This window comes from Pseudonaja textilis, chromosome 5 (genome assembly GCF_049901715.1).
Source record: "Pseudonaja textilis isolate UNSWEBS1 chromosome 5, rPseTex1.2, whole genome shotgun sequence".
NCBI lineage: Eukaryota > Metazoa > Chordata > Lepidosauria > Squamata > Elapidae > Pseudonaja > Pseudonaja textilis.
Window position 1 is genome coordinate 73,281,084 of NC_141994.1, and position 15,939 is coordinate 73,297,022.

The 15,939-nt window shown below is 46.2% G+C and overlaps 1 protein-coding gene and 1 pseudogene across 2 annotated transcripts; both read right to left on the reverse strand.

Annotated features, from left to right (window-relative positions):
• Positions 1–3,498: 3,498 nt before the first annotated feature.
• LOC148125703 (calmodulin pseudogene) lies at positions 3,499–4,520 on the reverse strand (annotated as a pseudogene). Its single transcript, XR_015743955.1, has one exon. The product of XR_015743955.1 is annotated as a calmodulin pseudogene (transcript).
• Positions 4,521–8,535: 4,015 nt separating this feature from the next.
• LOC113451503 (uncharacterized) lies at positions 8,536–14,699 on the reverse strand. Its single transcript, XM_087935359.1, has 2 exons — positions 14,271–14,699; positions 8,536–8,839 (listed from the first exon to the last, which is right to left on the reverse strand). Exon 1 carries the CDS (start codon positions 14,550–14,552, stop codon positions 14,304–14,306), a length of 249 nt encoding a protein of 82 aa, XP_087791485.1. The 5' UTR covers positions 14,553–14,699; the 3' UTR covers positions 8,536–8,839; positions 14,271–14,303.
• Positions 14,700–15,939: the final 1,240 nt, after the last annotated feature.

Sequence of the window (15,939 nt, forward strand, 5' to 3'; positions counted from 1 at the left end):
CGGGGGTCGGGTGGGGGAAAGGAAAGGATGGCTGATTTCTCTCTCTCCCTCCCCTCTCAAGATGGCTTCCCACAAGGACCCCTCCCCTCCTCACCCCCTTCTTCTTCCTCATCTGTTTTCTGTCTTCCGCTGCATAAATACATAACCTGTTTTCTGTTTCGTGGCGCAATTTTTCCATTCCCGGGGCAAGATCTGTGTCCGGGGGGGGGGGTGGGGGGTTGGTTGAGCCAGGCAAGATAGGAAACAGGAGACAACTGTATTTTCTTTTATTCCGCAATAGCGGAGACATTCCAGGGGGAGGGGCAGGCGCTTCAAAGGCTTTCCCTGGAGACCCCAAAGCGATGGAAGGTCTAGTTCTCCCCCACCCCAAAGAATCGTATAACTCCGTTTGTGTCTGTCTGTCTGTCTGTCTATCTATCTCTATCATCTGTCTCTGTCTCTCTATCTGTCTGTCTGTCTCTCTCTCTCTCTAACCTTCCCTCCCTCCCTTCTTTCCTTCCTCCCTCTGTCCCTCCCTCCCTTCATCTCCCTCCCTCCCACCTTCCCTCCCTCCTTTGCTCTGTCTCTTCTTTCCTCCCTCCCTCCCTTCCTTTCTTCCTCCCTCTGTCCCTCCCTCCCTTCATCTCCCTCCCTCCCTTTCTTCCTCCCTTCTTTCCTTTCTCCCTGCCTCTCTCTCCTTCTCTCTTCTTTCCTCCCTCCTTCCCCCTTCCTTTCTTCCTTCCTCCCTCCATCCCTTCATCTCCCTCCCTTCCTCCCACCTTCCCTCCCTTTCCTTCCTTCCTTCTTTCCTTTCTCCCTCACTCTCTCCCACTCTCTCTTTTTTCCTCCTTCCCTCCCTTCATCTCCTTCCCTCCCTTCCTCCCTTGGTCCTTCCCTCCCTCCCTTTCTTCCTCCCTTCTTTCCTTTCTCCCTCCCTCTCTCTCTTCTTTCCTCCTTCCCTCCCTTCCTTTCTTACTTCCTCCCTCCCTCCCTACATCTCCCTCCCTGCCACCTTCCCTCCCTCCCCTTCTTCCTTCCTTCTTTCCTTTCTTCCTCACTGTCTCCCTTCTCTCTCTTCTTCTTTCCTCCCTCCTTCCCTCCCTTCCTTTCTTCCTTCCTTCTTTCCTTTCTTCCTCACTGTCTCCTTCTCTCTCTTTCTTTCCTCCCTCCTTCCCTCCCTTCCTTTCTTCCTTCCTTCTTTCCTTTCTTCCTCACTGTCTCCCTTCTCTCTCTTCTTTCCTCCCTCCTTCCCTCCCTTCCTTTCTTCCTTCCTTCTTTCCTTTCTTCCTCACTCTCTCCCCTTCTCTCTCTTCTTTCCTCCCTCCTTCCCTCCCTCCCCTTCTTCCTTCCTTCTTTCCTTTCTTCCTCACTGTCTCCCTTCTCTCTCTTCTTTCCTCCCTCCTTCCCTCCTTCCTTTCTTCCTTCCTTCTTTCCTTTCTTCCTCACTGTCTCCCTTCTCTCTCTTCTTTCCTCCCTCCTTCCCTCCCTCCCTTTCTTCCTTCCTTCTTTCCTTTCTTCCTCACTGTCTCCCTTCTCTCTCTTCTTTCCTCCCTCCTTCCCTCCCTTCCTTTCTTCCTTCCTTCTTTCCTTTCTTCCTCACTCTCTCCCTTCTCTCTCTTCTTTCCTCCCTCCTTCCCTCCCTCCCCTTCTTCCTTCCTTCTTTCCTTTCTTCCTCACTGTCTCCCTTCTCTCTCTTCTTTCCTCCCTCCTTCCCTCCCTTCCTTTCTTCCTTCCTTCTTTCCTTTCTTCCTCACTGTCTCCCTTCTCTCTCTTCTTTCCTCCCTCCTTCCCTCCCTTCCTTTCTTCCTTCCTTCTTTCCTTTCTTCCTCACTGTCTCCCTTCTCTCTCTTCTTTCCTCCCTCCTTCCCTCCCTTCCTTTCTTCCTTCCTTCTTTCCTTTCTTCCTCACTCTCTCCCTTCTCTCTCTTCTTTCCTCCCTCCTTCCCTCCCTCCCCTTCTTCCTTCCTTCTTTCCTTTCTTCCTCACTGTCTCCCTTCTCTCTCTTCTTTCCTCCCTCCTTCCCTCCCTTCCTTTCTTCCTTCCTTCTTTCCTTTCTTCCTCACTGTCTCCCTTCTCTCTCTTCTTTCCTCCCTCCTTCCCTCCTTCCTTTCTTCCTTCCTTCTTTCCTTTCTTCCTCACTGTCTCCCTTCTCTCTCTTCTTTCCTCCCTCCTTCCCTCCTTCCTTTCTTCCTTCCTTCTTTCCTTTCTTCCTCACTCTCTCCCTCTCTCTCTCTTCTTTCCTCCTCCTTCCCTCCCTTCCTTTCTTCCTCCCTTCTTTCCTTTCTTCCTCACTCTCTCCCTTCTCTCTCTTCTTTCCTCCCTCCTTCCCTCCCTTCCTTTCTTCCTTCCTTCTTTCCTTTCTTCCTCACTCTCTCCCTTCTCTCTCTTCTTTCCTCCCTCCTTCCCTCCCTTCCTTTCTTCCTTCCTTCTTTCCTTTCTTCCTCACTGTCTCCCTTCTCTCTCTTCTTTCCTCCCTCCTTCCCTCCCTTCCTTTCTTCCTTCCTTCTTTCCTTTCTTCCTCACTGTCTCCCTTCTCTCTCTTCTTTCCTCCCTCCTTCCCTCCCTTCCTTTCTTCCTTCCTTCTTTCCTTTCTTCCTCACTCTCTCCCTTCTCTCTCTTCTTTCCTCCCTCCTTCCCTCCCTTCCTTTCTTCCTTCCTTCTTTCCTTTCTTCCTCACTGTCTCCCCTTCTCTCTCTTCTTTCCTCCCTCCTTCCCTCCTTCCTTTCTTCCTTCCTTCTTTCCTTTCTTCCTCACTCTCTCCCTTCTCTCTCTTCTTTCCTCCCTCCTTCCCTCCCTTCCTTTCTTCCTTCCTTCTTTCCTTTCTTCCTCACTCTCTCCCTTCTCTCTCTTCTTTCCTCCCTCCTTCCCTCCCTTCCTTTCTTCCTTTCTCTTCCTCCCTCCCTACCCTCCCTATTCCTTCATCTCCCTCCCTCCCTTGCTCTGTCTCTTCTTTCCTCCCTCCTTCTCTTCCTCCCTTCCTTCCTTCCTTCCTCCATCCCTCCCTACCTTTATCTCCCTCCCACCCACCCACCTTCCCTCCCTCTCTCCCTTCCTTTGTCCTTCCCTCTCTCCCTTCCTCCCTCCCTCCTTCCTTTGTCCCTCCCTCCCTCATTTCCTCTTTTCCCCCCTCCCTCCCTTCTTTCTCTCTCTGTGAGTGTTTTTGTGCATATGTGGAATTGTACTCGAAAAGCTTCCTAAAGTAACTACAAGCCCTCCAAGATGAAAATCAAAGTAATTTGCCTTCATTTAAAAAAACAACAACACCCTCCATTAACATTTGGTAGAGAGGGCTGTGTATTCTACAGGTAATCCTTCACCAAAGTCAACCTCTCCAATTCATCCCCTACAGCCAACTGGAATATAGTTATTCAAGAAAACAAGATTTCCCTTTCTCTCTCCCCCAAAATTCCAGGTTTCTCATGTCCCGTGTGAATTAAGGCAGCGTTGCAGCCTCTCTGTTTAGAAAGAAATTCCTTTCTCAGAGCAATGCGGTAATAAAAAAGAGGACGGAGAACTCATTAGGATAAAAGCAATTAGACCTTTATTTGACTGGCTAGAATTAAATGACTTCATGCCGGAGCAACTGGGGGTGATTTTGCTGCAGGAAATTTGCCGCACCTCCAAATCAGCTTCTCTGTAAGGCTACAACCTTGGCCTCGTGAGATCATTTTGAGACGTTAAAAGTCAAGAATTATCTTTTGATTCCCAAAAGATGCTGCACACTTCTTGGAAAGCCCAGAGGAAAAAAAAATCCACAAATCACCACTGCTGAAGTCCAATTAGCATCCCCAAGTATCTGACGGAGGTTTCCTCCACCGATTCACGTCCCACCGCAACCGGTTGCCTTCGCTGTCCTCCTCAGCAGGCCACATTATGGAGAAGGTACGTGGCCCAAAAGGTCACAAATCCCTTCAATCTCGTAGGCTAAGATCTCTACAAGCCTGGTAGACCTTCTTCACTTGCTGGTCATCATCCTCAGGAACTCCTCATAATTCATCTGCCCGTCTCCATCCAGGTCAGCCACCTTCAACATCTCCTCGACTTCTTCTCTGGACAACTTCTCCCCCAAGTTGGTCATGATGTGCCTCAGCTCCGCGGCGCTGATGTAACCGTTGCCATCTTTGTCAAACACCTGGAAGGCTTTCCGGATCTCCTGGCAATCTCGACTCTTGACCTCCTTCTCCATCAGGTTCAAGAACCCAGGAAAATCGATGGTGCCGTTTTTGTGCATTTCCAACTTGTGGACGATTTCCCGCAGTTCGGCTTCAGTGGGGTTTTGCCCCAAGGACCTCAAGACGGTCCCAAGTTCCCTGGTCGTGATGGTCCCATTTCCATCCCGGTCAAAGAGCATGAAGGCTTCTTTGAACTCCGCGATTTCTTGTTCCGTCAGAGAGGTCATGGTACCTTCTTCTGCCCCGACCAACTCGCCGATCCACCTTCTGCGGCTGGTTGCTCGTCTTGGCGGTGAAGAAATGCTTCTTCTTCACTTAGCCCAAAAAGGATTCAAGTTGTTTCTATTGGCCGGTCTCCAAGAGAAGTTCTGGCATCTTGCAACAAGGAGCCAACACCCCTGCCTTGATTCCACTGGAGCAAAGTCAACGGTGGAAATCTTCTACGGAAGGCTCCACACCCTCCTCATTAGGAACCTGCTAATCTGGTCTGGGCCAGGCCCGAAGGAAGTTAACGATTTCTAGATTCCATCCCACGTCTTTATGGGACCCGGGCCTGCTACTGGTTTCCAGTGACAAGCTTCTCAATGGTCTGGAGAACATCAGATTGAGGAGGAGAACAATAGGTAACTGATGATGGGGCTGGATGACCTCCAGCTGCCTCTCGGCAGCCATGGCCCAGTCTGTCCATTCGTAAGTCCTTGTCACTCAAGAATGAAGCTCGCTCAAAGCATGTGTGTTAAGAAGTTAAAAAGAAAAAGAAGTATTAGAAAGCTTCGATTTTAGGAATGCGTTTGAAGGAAAATTTACCATTTCAAATAGGGTGGGGTGAAAAAGAGTGCACACCAAAAACGGTTAGAAACTAGTGGATGGGGAGTTCTAGTTGCACCCCCCCATGCACAAAAGCTGGGTGCTGACTTTGGGCCAATCACCAGGAGACGGTGAGTTCTAGTCCCGCCTTAGTGATGAAAGTCAGCTGGGTGACTTTCAGCCAATCACCAGGAGACGGTGAGTTCTAGTTCCACCTTATCCATGAAAGTCAGCTGGGTGACTTTGGGCCAATCGCCAGGAGACGGTGAGTTCTAGTCCCACCTTAGCCACGAAAGCTGGTTGGCTGACTTTGAGCCAATCACCAGGAGACGGTGAGTTCTAGTTCCACCTTATCCATGAAAGTCAGCTGGGTGACTTTGAGCCAATCACCAGGAGATGGTGAGTTCTAGTCCCACCTTAGCCACGAAAGCTGGTTGGCTGACTTTGAGCCAATCACCAGGAGACGGTGAGTTCTAGTTCCACCTTATCCATGAAAGTCAGCTGGGTGACTTTGAGCCAATCACCAGGAGATGGTGAGTTCTAGTCCCACCTTAGCCACGAAAGCTGGTTGGCTGACTTTGAGCCAATCACCAGGAGACGGTGAGTTCTAGTTCCACCTTATCCATGAAAGTCAGCTGGGTGACTTTGGGCAATCACCAGGAGATGGTGAGTTCTAGTCCTGCCTTAGCCATGAAAGTTGTTTGGATGACTTTGGGCCAATCACCAGGAGACGGGGAGTTCTAGTCCTGCCTTAGACATGAAAGTCAGTTGGATGACTTTGAGCCAATCACCAGGAGATGGTGAGTTCTAGTCCCACCTTAGCCACGAAAGCTGGTTGGCTGACTTTGAGCCAATCACCAGGAGACGGTGAGTTCTAGTCCCACCTTAGTGATGAAAGTCAGCTGGGTGACTTTGAGCCAATCACCAGGAGACGGTGAGTTCTAGTCCTGCCTTAGCCATGAAAGCTGGTTGGATGACTTTGAGCCAATCACCAGGAGACGGTGAGTTCTAGTCCCGCCTTAGCCATGAAAGCTGGTTGGATGACTTTGAGCCAATCACCAGGAGACGGTGAGTTCTAGTCCCGCCTTAGCCATGAAAACTGGTTGGATGACTTTGAGCCAATCACCAGGAGACGGTGAGTTCCAGTCCCGCCTTAGGCATGAAAGCCAGCTGGGTGACTTTATGCCCATCCCTCTCTTTCATCCCAGCCCGCCTCACAGCGTTGTTGCTGTGGGAGAAAAGAGGAGGAAGAAGGAATATTAGATACATTTTCCACCTTGAGGTGTTCATAAAAATGAAGGCAGGATAAAATAAATCATACGAAATGAATCCACATAATGGCTGCAGACAAGATGGAGGCAGAACTGGCTCTCGGATGTGGGAATGGTTTGGGAATGTTGAAGGCGCCAAGATGGCAGATCGCTTCACTAGAGGCTCTTCTGCCGGAATTTGTTCCAACTTGTGTCAGTCAATCCCTGCTTGAATTAGATGCTGAGTGCCATTATACTCTTTAATTTATTATTGTCTTTTGGTTGAGTCAAACTACTTAATGAGCCAAGAATGCTTGCAGAAAAGTAAGCATGCCTCTCTCTCCCTTCCTCCCTCTCTCTCTCTCTCTCTTTTAATTGGATGAAGAATTTTACCACCTCCTTCCATTCCCTCCTTTCTATTGATCTATGAAGACCTTCGAAGACCTTTCATCTCAAAGGGGAGCTGAAAATTTCATATATATGTAAATAAAATAAATGTGTACATTTTCCAAAGCACCCGAAGGAACAGACAAGGAACAAAGGATGAAAACTAACAAGGAGAGATTCAACCTAGAAATAAGGAGGAATTTTCTGAAAGTGAGAACAATCAACCCATGGAACAGAAGTTGCCCTCGGAAGTTGTGGGAGCTTCATCCCTGGAGGCTTTCAAGGGGAGATTGGACTGCCCTCTGTGAGAAATGGTGTAGGGTCTCCTGCTTGGGGCAGGGGGTTGGACTAGATGGCCTACAAGGTCCCTTCCAACTCTGTTAACCTGTTAAAAAAGAATCTGTTAAACCAGTGAGGAAGAAGATGAGGCTTTTTTGGCTAGACTTAAAGGTGAGATGAAGGTTTAATACGTTATTGATTCCAGTGGGGTTTTTACTTTGGCCAAAAATCAGCATTAAAAAAAAGACGCCGTTTGTCCATGCCAACCTGGATCTGGTTCACATCCAGCTGCGGGGACTCCAACTCCCAGAATTCCTAGCAGCAGTTCACCTGGCTGTGGAATTCTGGGAGGTGATGGGTGAGAAGACCCAGGTGAGGAAAAAAAATGGCAGGGAAAAACCAATCGGTTTTGCAAAGGGAAAAAGAAACCTATTTTGCAGGACAACATCTCTCCACAGCTTCGATGTATACGCAGGTTGTATTTGCACAACCTGCTTAGACAAGCCAATGAAAGACTCCGCTGCTCTCTGTGTGTATATGTGTGTGTGTGTGTGTGTGCGCGCGCGCGTGTGGGCAGGTGCAGGAGGTGGCCTGCTACCGGTTCGCACCGGTTCGGGCGAACCGGCTGTTAATTTTACTTCAGGTTTGCCAAACCGTTAGTTCCCATGACTGGCTGGCCCTGCCCTGCCCACCCCGCCCCCCACCCCTCCTGGGAGTCCCCATGTGGCCCGTTTTGGATCCCAGGTAAGTGCAGGGCGTGCGCGGAGGCTCAGGGAGGGTGAAAAACGGGGCTCCTGGAAGTTCGGGAAGGCCGGAAATGGGCCCGTTTCCAGCTTCAGAGGGTCTCCGGAACCTGTGGCGGCCATTTTCTCCCTCCCAGAGTCTATTCTATTCTATATTCTATTCTATATTCTATTCTATTCTATACTCTATTCTATTCTATATTCTATACTATTCTATATTCTATTCTATACTCTATTCTATATTCTATTCTATACTCTATTCTATTCTATATTCTATTCTATACTCTATTCTGTTCTATACTCTATTGTATTCTATATTCTATTGTATTCTATATTCTATTCTATTCTATTCTATTCTATTCTATTCTATATTCTATATTCTATTCTATATTCTATTCTATTCTATATTCTATTCTATATTCTATTCTATTCTATATTCTATTCTATACTCCTATTCTATATTCTATTCTATTCTATATTATATTCCATACTCTATTCTATTCTATATTCTTTCTATTCTATACTATTCTATATTCTATTCTGTTCTATATTCTGTTCTGTTCTATATTCTATTCTGTTCTCTATTCTATTCTGTTCTATTCTATTCTATTCTATTCTATACTCTAATCTATTCTGTATTCTTTCTATTCTATATTCTATACTGTTCTATATTCTATTCTATATTCTATTCTATTCTATTCTATTCTATTCTATATTCTATTCTGTTCTCTTCTCTGCTCTTCTATTCTCTTCTATATTTTATTCTATACTCTATTCTATTCTATATTCTATTCTATATTCTTTCTATATTCTTTCTATTCTATATTCTATATTCTACTCCCCATTCCATATACTACTCTATTCTATTCCTCCTGTTCAGCTGGTTTTCCATGTAAAAAATCAAAACCTTTTTCTGAGTTCCGTGCAAGAGAAAAAGCAGACGTTTATTTCATGCCCGAGGCCTGCAGGAGATGCTCCCCAAACAAAGGTAAGTAGGGACGTTTGCAAAGGTTTCTCTGGAGTGCGAATCTTGTTTGGTTACCAAGAGTCGCGTATAAAGGTTTTTCTCCTGTTCTCGGCTTGCAAATCCAGTTTTTGAACCCGAGGAAGAATCTCTGGGTTTGGGGACAAAAGCGCAGGTGGAGGCAGAGCTGATCTTTGGTGGTGGAAAATCCCTTGAAGCGACAAGCCATGGCTTGCTCTCAATCCAGTTCTCGGCGACACTGCGGAGAAACAAAGAGGACAAGCTGTAACACGGCACTGACAGGAAACTCCCAGCCACTTTATTTTGGAAAAATACATCTGGCCTCGAATTAGGACCGCAACTGAGCCCAACATTTCTGTCGCTAAGCGAGACATGTGTTGAATGAATTTTGCCCTGCTTTATGACCTTTCTTGCCCCTGTTGTTAAGTGAATCACCGCAGTTGGGCAGTTAGTAACTATTCAGTGAGTGCAGCGATGGTGCACCTTTTTGTTGTGGTCTGCTGAAAGGACCCACCCGCGTGCCAGCACCCACAATGCAATGTGCTCTGTCCTCTCTGCGCATGCATGCACAACATCCCCACCCCACCCCGTTACCTGCACGGCACATGCACGCACCTCCCAGCTGATTTTCGGCCCATTTGAGGCCCTTTTCGCCCTCCCGGAGGCTCAAGAGAAGCCTCTGCAGCCTTGGGAGGCCGAAAAATGGGCCCATTTCGGCACTTCCAATATTTCCGGAAGGTCCATTTTTCAGCCTCCTGAGGCTGCAGAGGCTTCCCTCAAGCTTCTGGGGGGGCGAAAACAGCCTCAAACGGGCTGAAAATCAGCTGGGAGGCGCATGCATGCGCAGTGCAGGTAAGTTTGGCTGGGGCTCGTATGCCCACACAAATGGCTCTGTGTGCCACCCGCATGCCATAGGTTTGCCATCATGGAGTTAGTGTCTTTTCTAGTGAAAAGAAGGAGTAGGCGGTGACATCAGTGGTGGGATTCAACGTGGTGTAACAACTGGTTCGTTGAGTGTGCGCACAGCATTTGAAAACCGTCCATCGTCAGCTCTAAAACTTACCTTCTGCTGCAGCCCCGGTGAATAAAATCAATCAATCAATCAAACATTTATTGTCCATGCACAACATGTGTACAATGAAATTTAAATGCGCTCTTCTGACCAAGGCTTCCTAACCCGTAATCCTGCTCACACTTATTTTAAAAACTAGTCTTATTTTATTGCAATGTTGGGAATGGTTTTCATTCCCAGCCGGAATTAATCTCAAACAGTCCCCCGAGATAAGCACCCACCTTTCAGTTCTGTGAAGTGCTGCAAAAAACAGAAGTGTCAATTGAAGTAGGAAAAAAACCAACCGAAGTACAAAGAGCTTCAAGAATGAGTCTGAACCGATCGAAGGACTTTGCTTCCTGCAAAGGTTTCATCATCATGGCCTGGCTTTTATCCCTTATGGGAGGGGCAGTCACCTCCCAGCCTTGCTCCCGAGTCACCCCTTTTGTTTCAGCTGCTCTTGCCTTCTGGCAGCTCTGTGCATACGCGCACTGGGAACAGGCTCCCTTTGTTCCTCTGCCTCGCTGCTGCCAGGTTCCTGAGTCAGCACACAACTCCCAGATGGTCCTGGCCCCATCTCGGCATCGGACCCACGACCCTCGTCCGAGTCCTCTCCAGACTCGCTGACTGCTCCCCGTTCTTCCCCACTGTCCGATTCCACTTCCGACTGCACCGGCTGGCTCTGCATGTCTATCGTATTAAACCTAATTGTGGTGTGTATGTTGCATTCAGAAGTCTGACAGCCCATGGATAAAAGCTATTTTTCAGCCTATTTCTTCATCCGGCTCTGCTTCTGTATCTCCTGCCCGATAGTAGGAGAGTGAAAAAGTGCTGACCGGGATGTGAATCATCCCTGTGGATTTTCCTCAACTCTGCTGAGGCAGCGGATCCTGGCAATTTTGTCCAGTGGTGTCAGGGGACAGCCCATAATTTTTTTTGTTGAGGCGGGGCAATCCATTGCGCCGCACGCATCAGCGGGGCTGCAAAACATGGAAATATAGGACAGACTAGCAGAGGGACGGGGCCAACTGATCGCTGTAACTACCGGTTCGCTCAAACTGGTCCAAACCGGCTGAATCCCAGCCCCCTGGGGTGACCTGATAGCAGTCTTCCAATATTTGAGGGCTGCCCCAAAGAAGAGGAAGGGGGTCAAATTATTCTCCAAAGCACCTTGAAAGCAGGACAAGAAGCAACGGGTGGAAACTATTCAAAGAGAGAAGCAACTTGGAATTAAAGAGAAATATCCTGACTGCTAGAACAATTAATCAGTGGAACTGCTTGCCACCAGAGGTTGTGAACGCTGGAAGCTTTCAAGAAGAGATCGGAGAGCCATTTGTCTGAAATATAGGGTTTCCTGCCTTAGCAGGGGGTCAGTCTAGAAGACCTTCAAGGTCCTTTCCAACTCTGCGATTATCCTGACACTATCCCACAAACGAGCAGCAATACAACTTCCTAGGTCGCACAAATAGGATTTACTCTGGGAGCTTTCGTGTACGTGTTCTGGGGCTGGTCGTACAGGTTCACAGGGAAAACCACATCACAACAAAGATGCAGGGGAGACTATGGAACACCTGGAGTAAACCCTACCTGTGTGGCTCTATCAGCACCACTCTGGGTGAGCCAAAAATTAGGTTGCAATAGGAGGTGGTCAGATGGTCTTCTTGGACTGAAGCCATCCAAAGTTGCTCTCTCCACTCAACACGTGTGTGTTTGTGTGTGAGAGAGAGAGAGAGAAAGACAGAGAGAGACAGAGACACACGAGAGAGAGAGAGAGAGAGAAACAGACAGACAGACAAAGAGACACAGAGAGAGACAGAGACACACAAGAGAGAGAGACAGAGACAAAGAGACACAGAGAGAGAGAGAGAGAGAGAGAGAGAGAGCAATACAACTGATTGTTGGGTTGTGCATTTTGTTAAGCTCCGACTTGTTTGATTATGTTTTCAACCACAAGTAACCAGGTTTCTGTAACAGCTCACAAAGGAGTTTGTTTGCTTTGTTGTTGAGAAGTGTGTGACTCATGTTGTACCCCCAGAAAATTCCTCCTTTACTAGAGGTGAGATGAACACAATTTGATACAAAAATATAACGTCCTCCCCTCCAATCCAGGTCTTCTGGATTGGAATATTTCTGTCCTAATGGACTTTATTTAGGAAATTTATATTGCTGCTTATTCGCACATGGCAATTCGAGATGGCTTACAGGACTATAAAAACTATATATAAGTGTGTGTGTGTGTGTGTGTGTGTGTGTTTATATTATATTTGTATGTAAAATATATAAAATTATATATATTTATATATACAGTATATACATATACATATATTGCTGCCCATTTGCACATGTTTTCTTAAGTTTTCGCGGGTACTTCCATGTATGGTATTCAGCTTTGTTCGGGTATTTTCCCACGTCATTGTAGTTGTGCTTTTAAAGTTGTAGCAACATTTCAGCAGAATCTCATCTGCCATCATCAGGCTTCTGTATTGTGTTCATCTTATTTATATATATATAACACAATACAGAAGCCTGATGATGGCAGATGAGATTCTGCCGAAACATTGCTACAACTTTAAAAGCACAACTACAATGACGTGGGAAAATACCTGAACAAAGCTGAATGCCATACATGTAAGTACCCATGAAAACTTAAGAAAATATACATATACATATACATATACTTATACCTATACCTATACCTATACATATAAGATGGCAGATGAGATTCTGCTGAAACGTTGCTACAACTTTAAAAGCACAATTATAATGACGTGGGAAAATATCCAAACAAACCTGAAAACCATACACACACCCACACAGCCACATCCCACATCCCCACACACATATATAAAATGGAAGAAAATAATCATTGAAAATAATCCACCAAGCCACACCCACAGAACAGGTAATAAAATTTTTTGAATCCTACCACTTTGTGAAATCCTACCAAAAATTCTCAAAACATTCTCCCCAAATTCCGAAAAATAAAATAAAATATAATATAATCCCAATCCTATCTCTGTGGACAATCCTAACCTAGTTTGTCCACTCATGGTGACCCTCAAGTCTCCATGCAACCTTAGATCTGGCTCCTTCGTATCCACAACTGATCAAATGGACGGATTAAAATACACTGAAGTTTCCACAGAGAAACGGTTGGATTTTCCCCCTGTGGGTAGTCCTCGGCTTGCAAAGGTTCATTTAGCGACCGTTCGAAGTCACAACGACACTGGAAAAAATGACTCCTGGATCCATTTTTCACACTTACGACCATTGCAGAATTCCACCAGGGTCACATCATCAAAATCCGGCCACTTGGCAAACTGACTCATATTTATGATGGTTGCAGCGTCCCTGGGCTCATGTGGTCTCCTTTTTGCGAACTTCCGACCAGCAATGTCAATGGAGGAAGACAGATTCGCTTAATGACCATGTTACCTTTGCTTCACCACAGTGGCCAGAAAGGTGCCAAAATGAGGCGAAACTCACTTAGCCACCAAAACTCGCTTAGCAACAAAAATTTGGGGCTCAATGGTGGTCGTAAGTCGAGGAGTCCTTGTATCCTAAAATGTTCTGAACAATGATTTCCAGAAAGTAAGACTGTCTATCCTTCAAAAGTTTGGAGGATTTGGGTTTCCTGCCTGAGCAGTGAGTTGGACTAAAAGGCCTCCAAGGTTCCCCTTCCAGCTTCTATTCTATTCTATTCTATTCTAATTCTATTCTAATTCTATTCTATATTCTATTCTATTCTATTCTGTTCTGTTCTGTTCTGTTCTGTTCTGTTCTACTCTACTCTACTCTACTCTACTCTATTCTAATTCTATTCTATTCTATTCTCATTCTGTTCTATTCTATTCTTATTCTATTCTATTTTTATTCTATTCTAAACTTTATTCTCTTCTCTTCTGTTCCAATTTCTCTTCTGTTCTATTCTCTCTCTCTCCCTCCCATCCTCTTTCTTTCTTTCTTTCTTTCTTTCTTTCTTTCTTTCTTTCTTTCTTTCTTTCTTTCTTTCTTTTTTTTCTTTCTTTCTTTTCATCTTCAACTTCCCTCCCATCTTTCTTTCTTTCTTTCTTTCTTTCTTTCTTTCTTTCTTTCTTTCTTTCTTTCTTTCTTTCTTTCTTCTTTTTTCTTTCCTATTCTATTCTAAACTTCATTCTATTCTATTTTATTCTATTCTAAACTTCATTCTCTTCTCTTCTGATCCATATTTCTATTCTATTCTATTCTTTCTCTCTCTCTTTCTTTCTTTCTTTCTTTCTTTCTTTCTTTCTTTCTTTCTTTCTTTCTTTCTTTCTTCTTTCTTTCTATTCTATTCTATTCTATTCTATTCTATTCTATTCTATTCTATTCTATTCTATTCTCTATTCTATTCTATTCTATTCTATTCTATTCTATTCTATTCTATTCTATTCTATTCTATTATCTATTCTATTCAATTCATTTTTTAGTCTGTCCACCGTTTCCGGTATGTCCGGAAAGCAGAAGAAAGGAAGAGGGAAAGAGAAAGGAGAAAGAGAGAAGCAAAGAAACCAGGTTTAGCCCAAACCACAATACACCCTAGAAACATCCTCACTGGCTGCCCCCGCCCCCCCACGTCTCCCCCGCTTCCTCACCGTACCAAGGAGAAAAGAGCCGGGGGTCTCCTCCTTCACTAGGCTCCCTTCTTGGCCAGCATCTTCACAAACTCCTCAAAGGTGACCTTCCCGTCTTCATCCAGGTCAGCCTCCTTCAGCATGTCCTCCACCTCCTGGTCGGTGAAGGTCTCCTGAAGAATGTCCTGGAGGGACCGCATGACGGTGCCCAGCTCCTTCTTGGTGATGACTCCGTCGCCGTTCAAGTCAAAGTGGCTGAAGGACTCCTTGAAGATCTCGATCTCAGCTTTGGTGAACTTGTGGGACATCTTGCCGGCCGTGTTGTACCCAACGTTGTGTATGTGTGCGTGTGTGTCTCTCTCTCTCTGCTGAAGAGAAGAGAAACACTCTGGGTTTATCTCTGGTGAGACAGGAAAATCTGGTGTCTGATAGTAGGAGGCAAAAAGAACCACAAGTCCAGTCTCCACCCTGCTTGTGGTTTCAGGCCCAGGTTTGGGAGCTCGGGAACCTTCTGGAATGCCACCTTGCCACAAGGTAAGAAGGTGGGTGGTTGTTGGGTTGGTTGATGAGGTAGGGAGGGATCCCATAATCCATGGCAACCTCAAGCATGGGTGGAAAGGTCAGGATATCTTCATTATTGTTGCGTAACAAGCCAGGATGTGTGTGGCACCAGGATGCTACTCTAACCCTGATGTTCTCATGAAGCCAACGCCATAAAACAGGGATGAGATTCAAAAAGTTTTGCCACCAGTTCGGCGAGTGGGGCTTCAGTGGGCGTACTTTGCATGCGTGAACGCACTTTGCAAAACGTACACTTTGGAGAACCGGTTCGGTCTCTGCTACGCATTGCCGCTACCGGCTCGGTAGAACCGGGCCAAACTGGTAGAATGCCACCACTGCCATACAATCATCTCATGGCCCTCAAACACTCCTTTTCCTACATTTATTTTATGATTTTTTAAATTAAAAATGCCAATCACACACACACAAAAATGAAAACGGTTACAGTCCTCAACATACGTCATCCACCATCAAGCCCAACACTTTTGTTGCTATGCAGGATGGTTGTTAAGTGAGTTTTGCCCCCTTTCCTGCCACAGTTGCTAAGGGAATCGTTACACGTGTTCGTAACCTGGTTTTGACGAGAATCTGGTTTCCCTGTTGACTTTGTCTGTCAGAAGGTCACAAAAGCGAATCACGGGACCCCAGGGACACCGCAACCGTCACAAGCCCACGCCAGTTGACAGGCGTCCTGATTTTGATCCTGTGATCATGGGGGATTCTCCGGCGGTCGTCAGCGTGAAACAGGTCGTAAGTCACTTTGTTTTCCTGGGCCTGTTGTAATTTTGTACTGTTACTAAAAGAATGGCTGTAAACAGCGGTGGGATTCTACCAGTTCGGCCCAGTTCAGCTCAGTCAAGCTGAACCAATATCTCTGAAGATCAACTGCGAGTGGTTTGCTCCGATGATCAGCTGTTGGGCCCACTTGCCCGCCCCAGCTGTGCTTTATTTCCAGGGTTTCTAGCTCAGCTGCTTTGCGTGGATTGCTGCATGCCAGCTGTTTTACACACAGAGCTTGCAGCAGAAGGTGAGTTGCAACCGTTGTGCACGCGCAAAGTACACACTCACCAAACCGGTTGTTACACTGGTTGAATCCCACCCCTGGCTGTAAGTCAACAGTGGTGGCATGTTCTG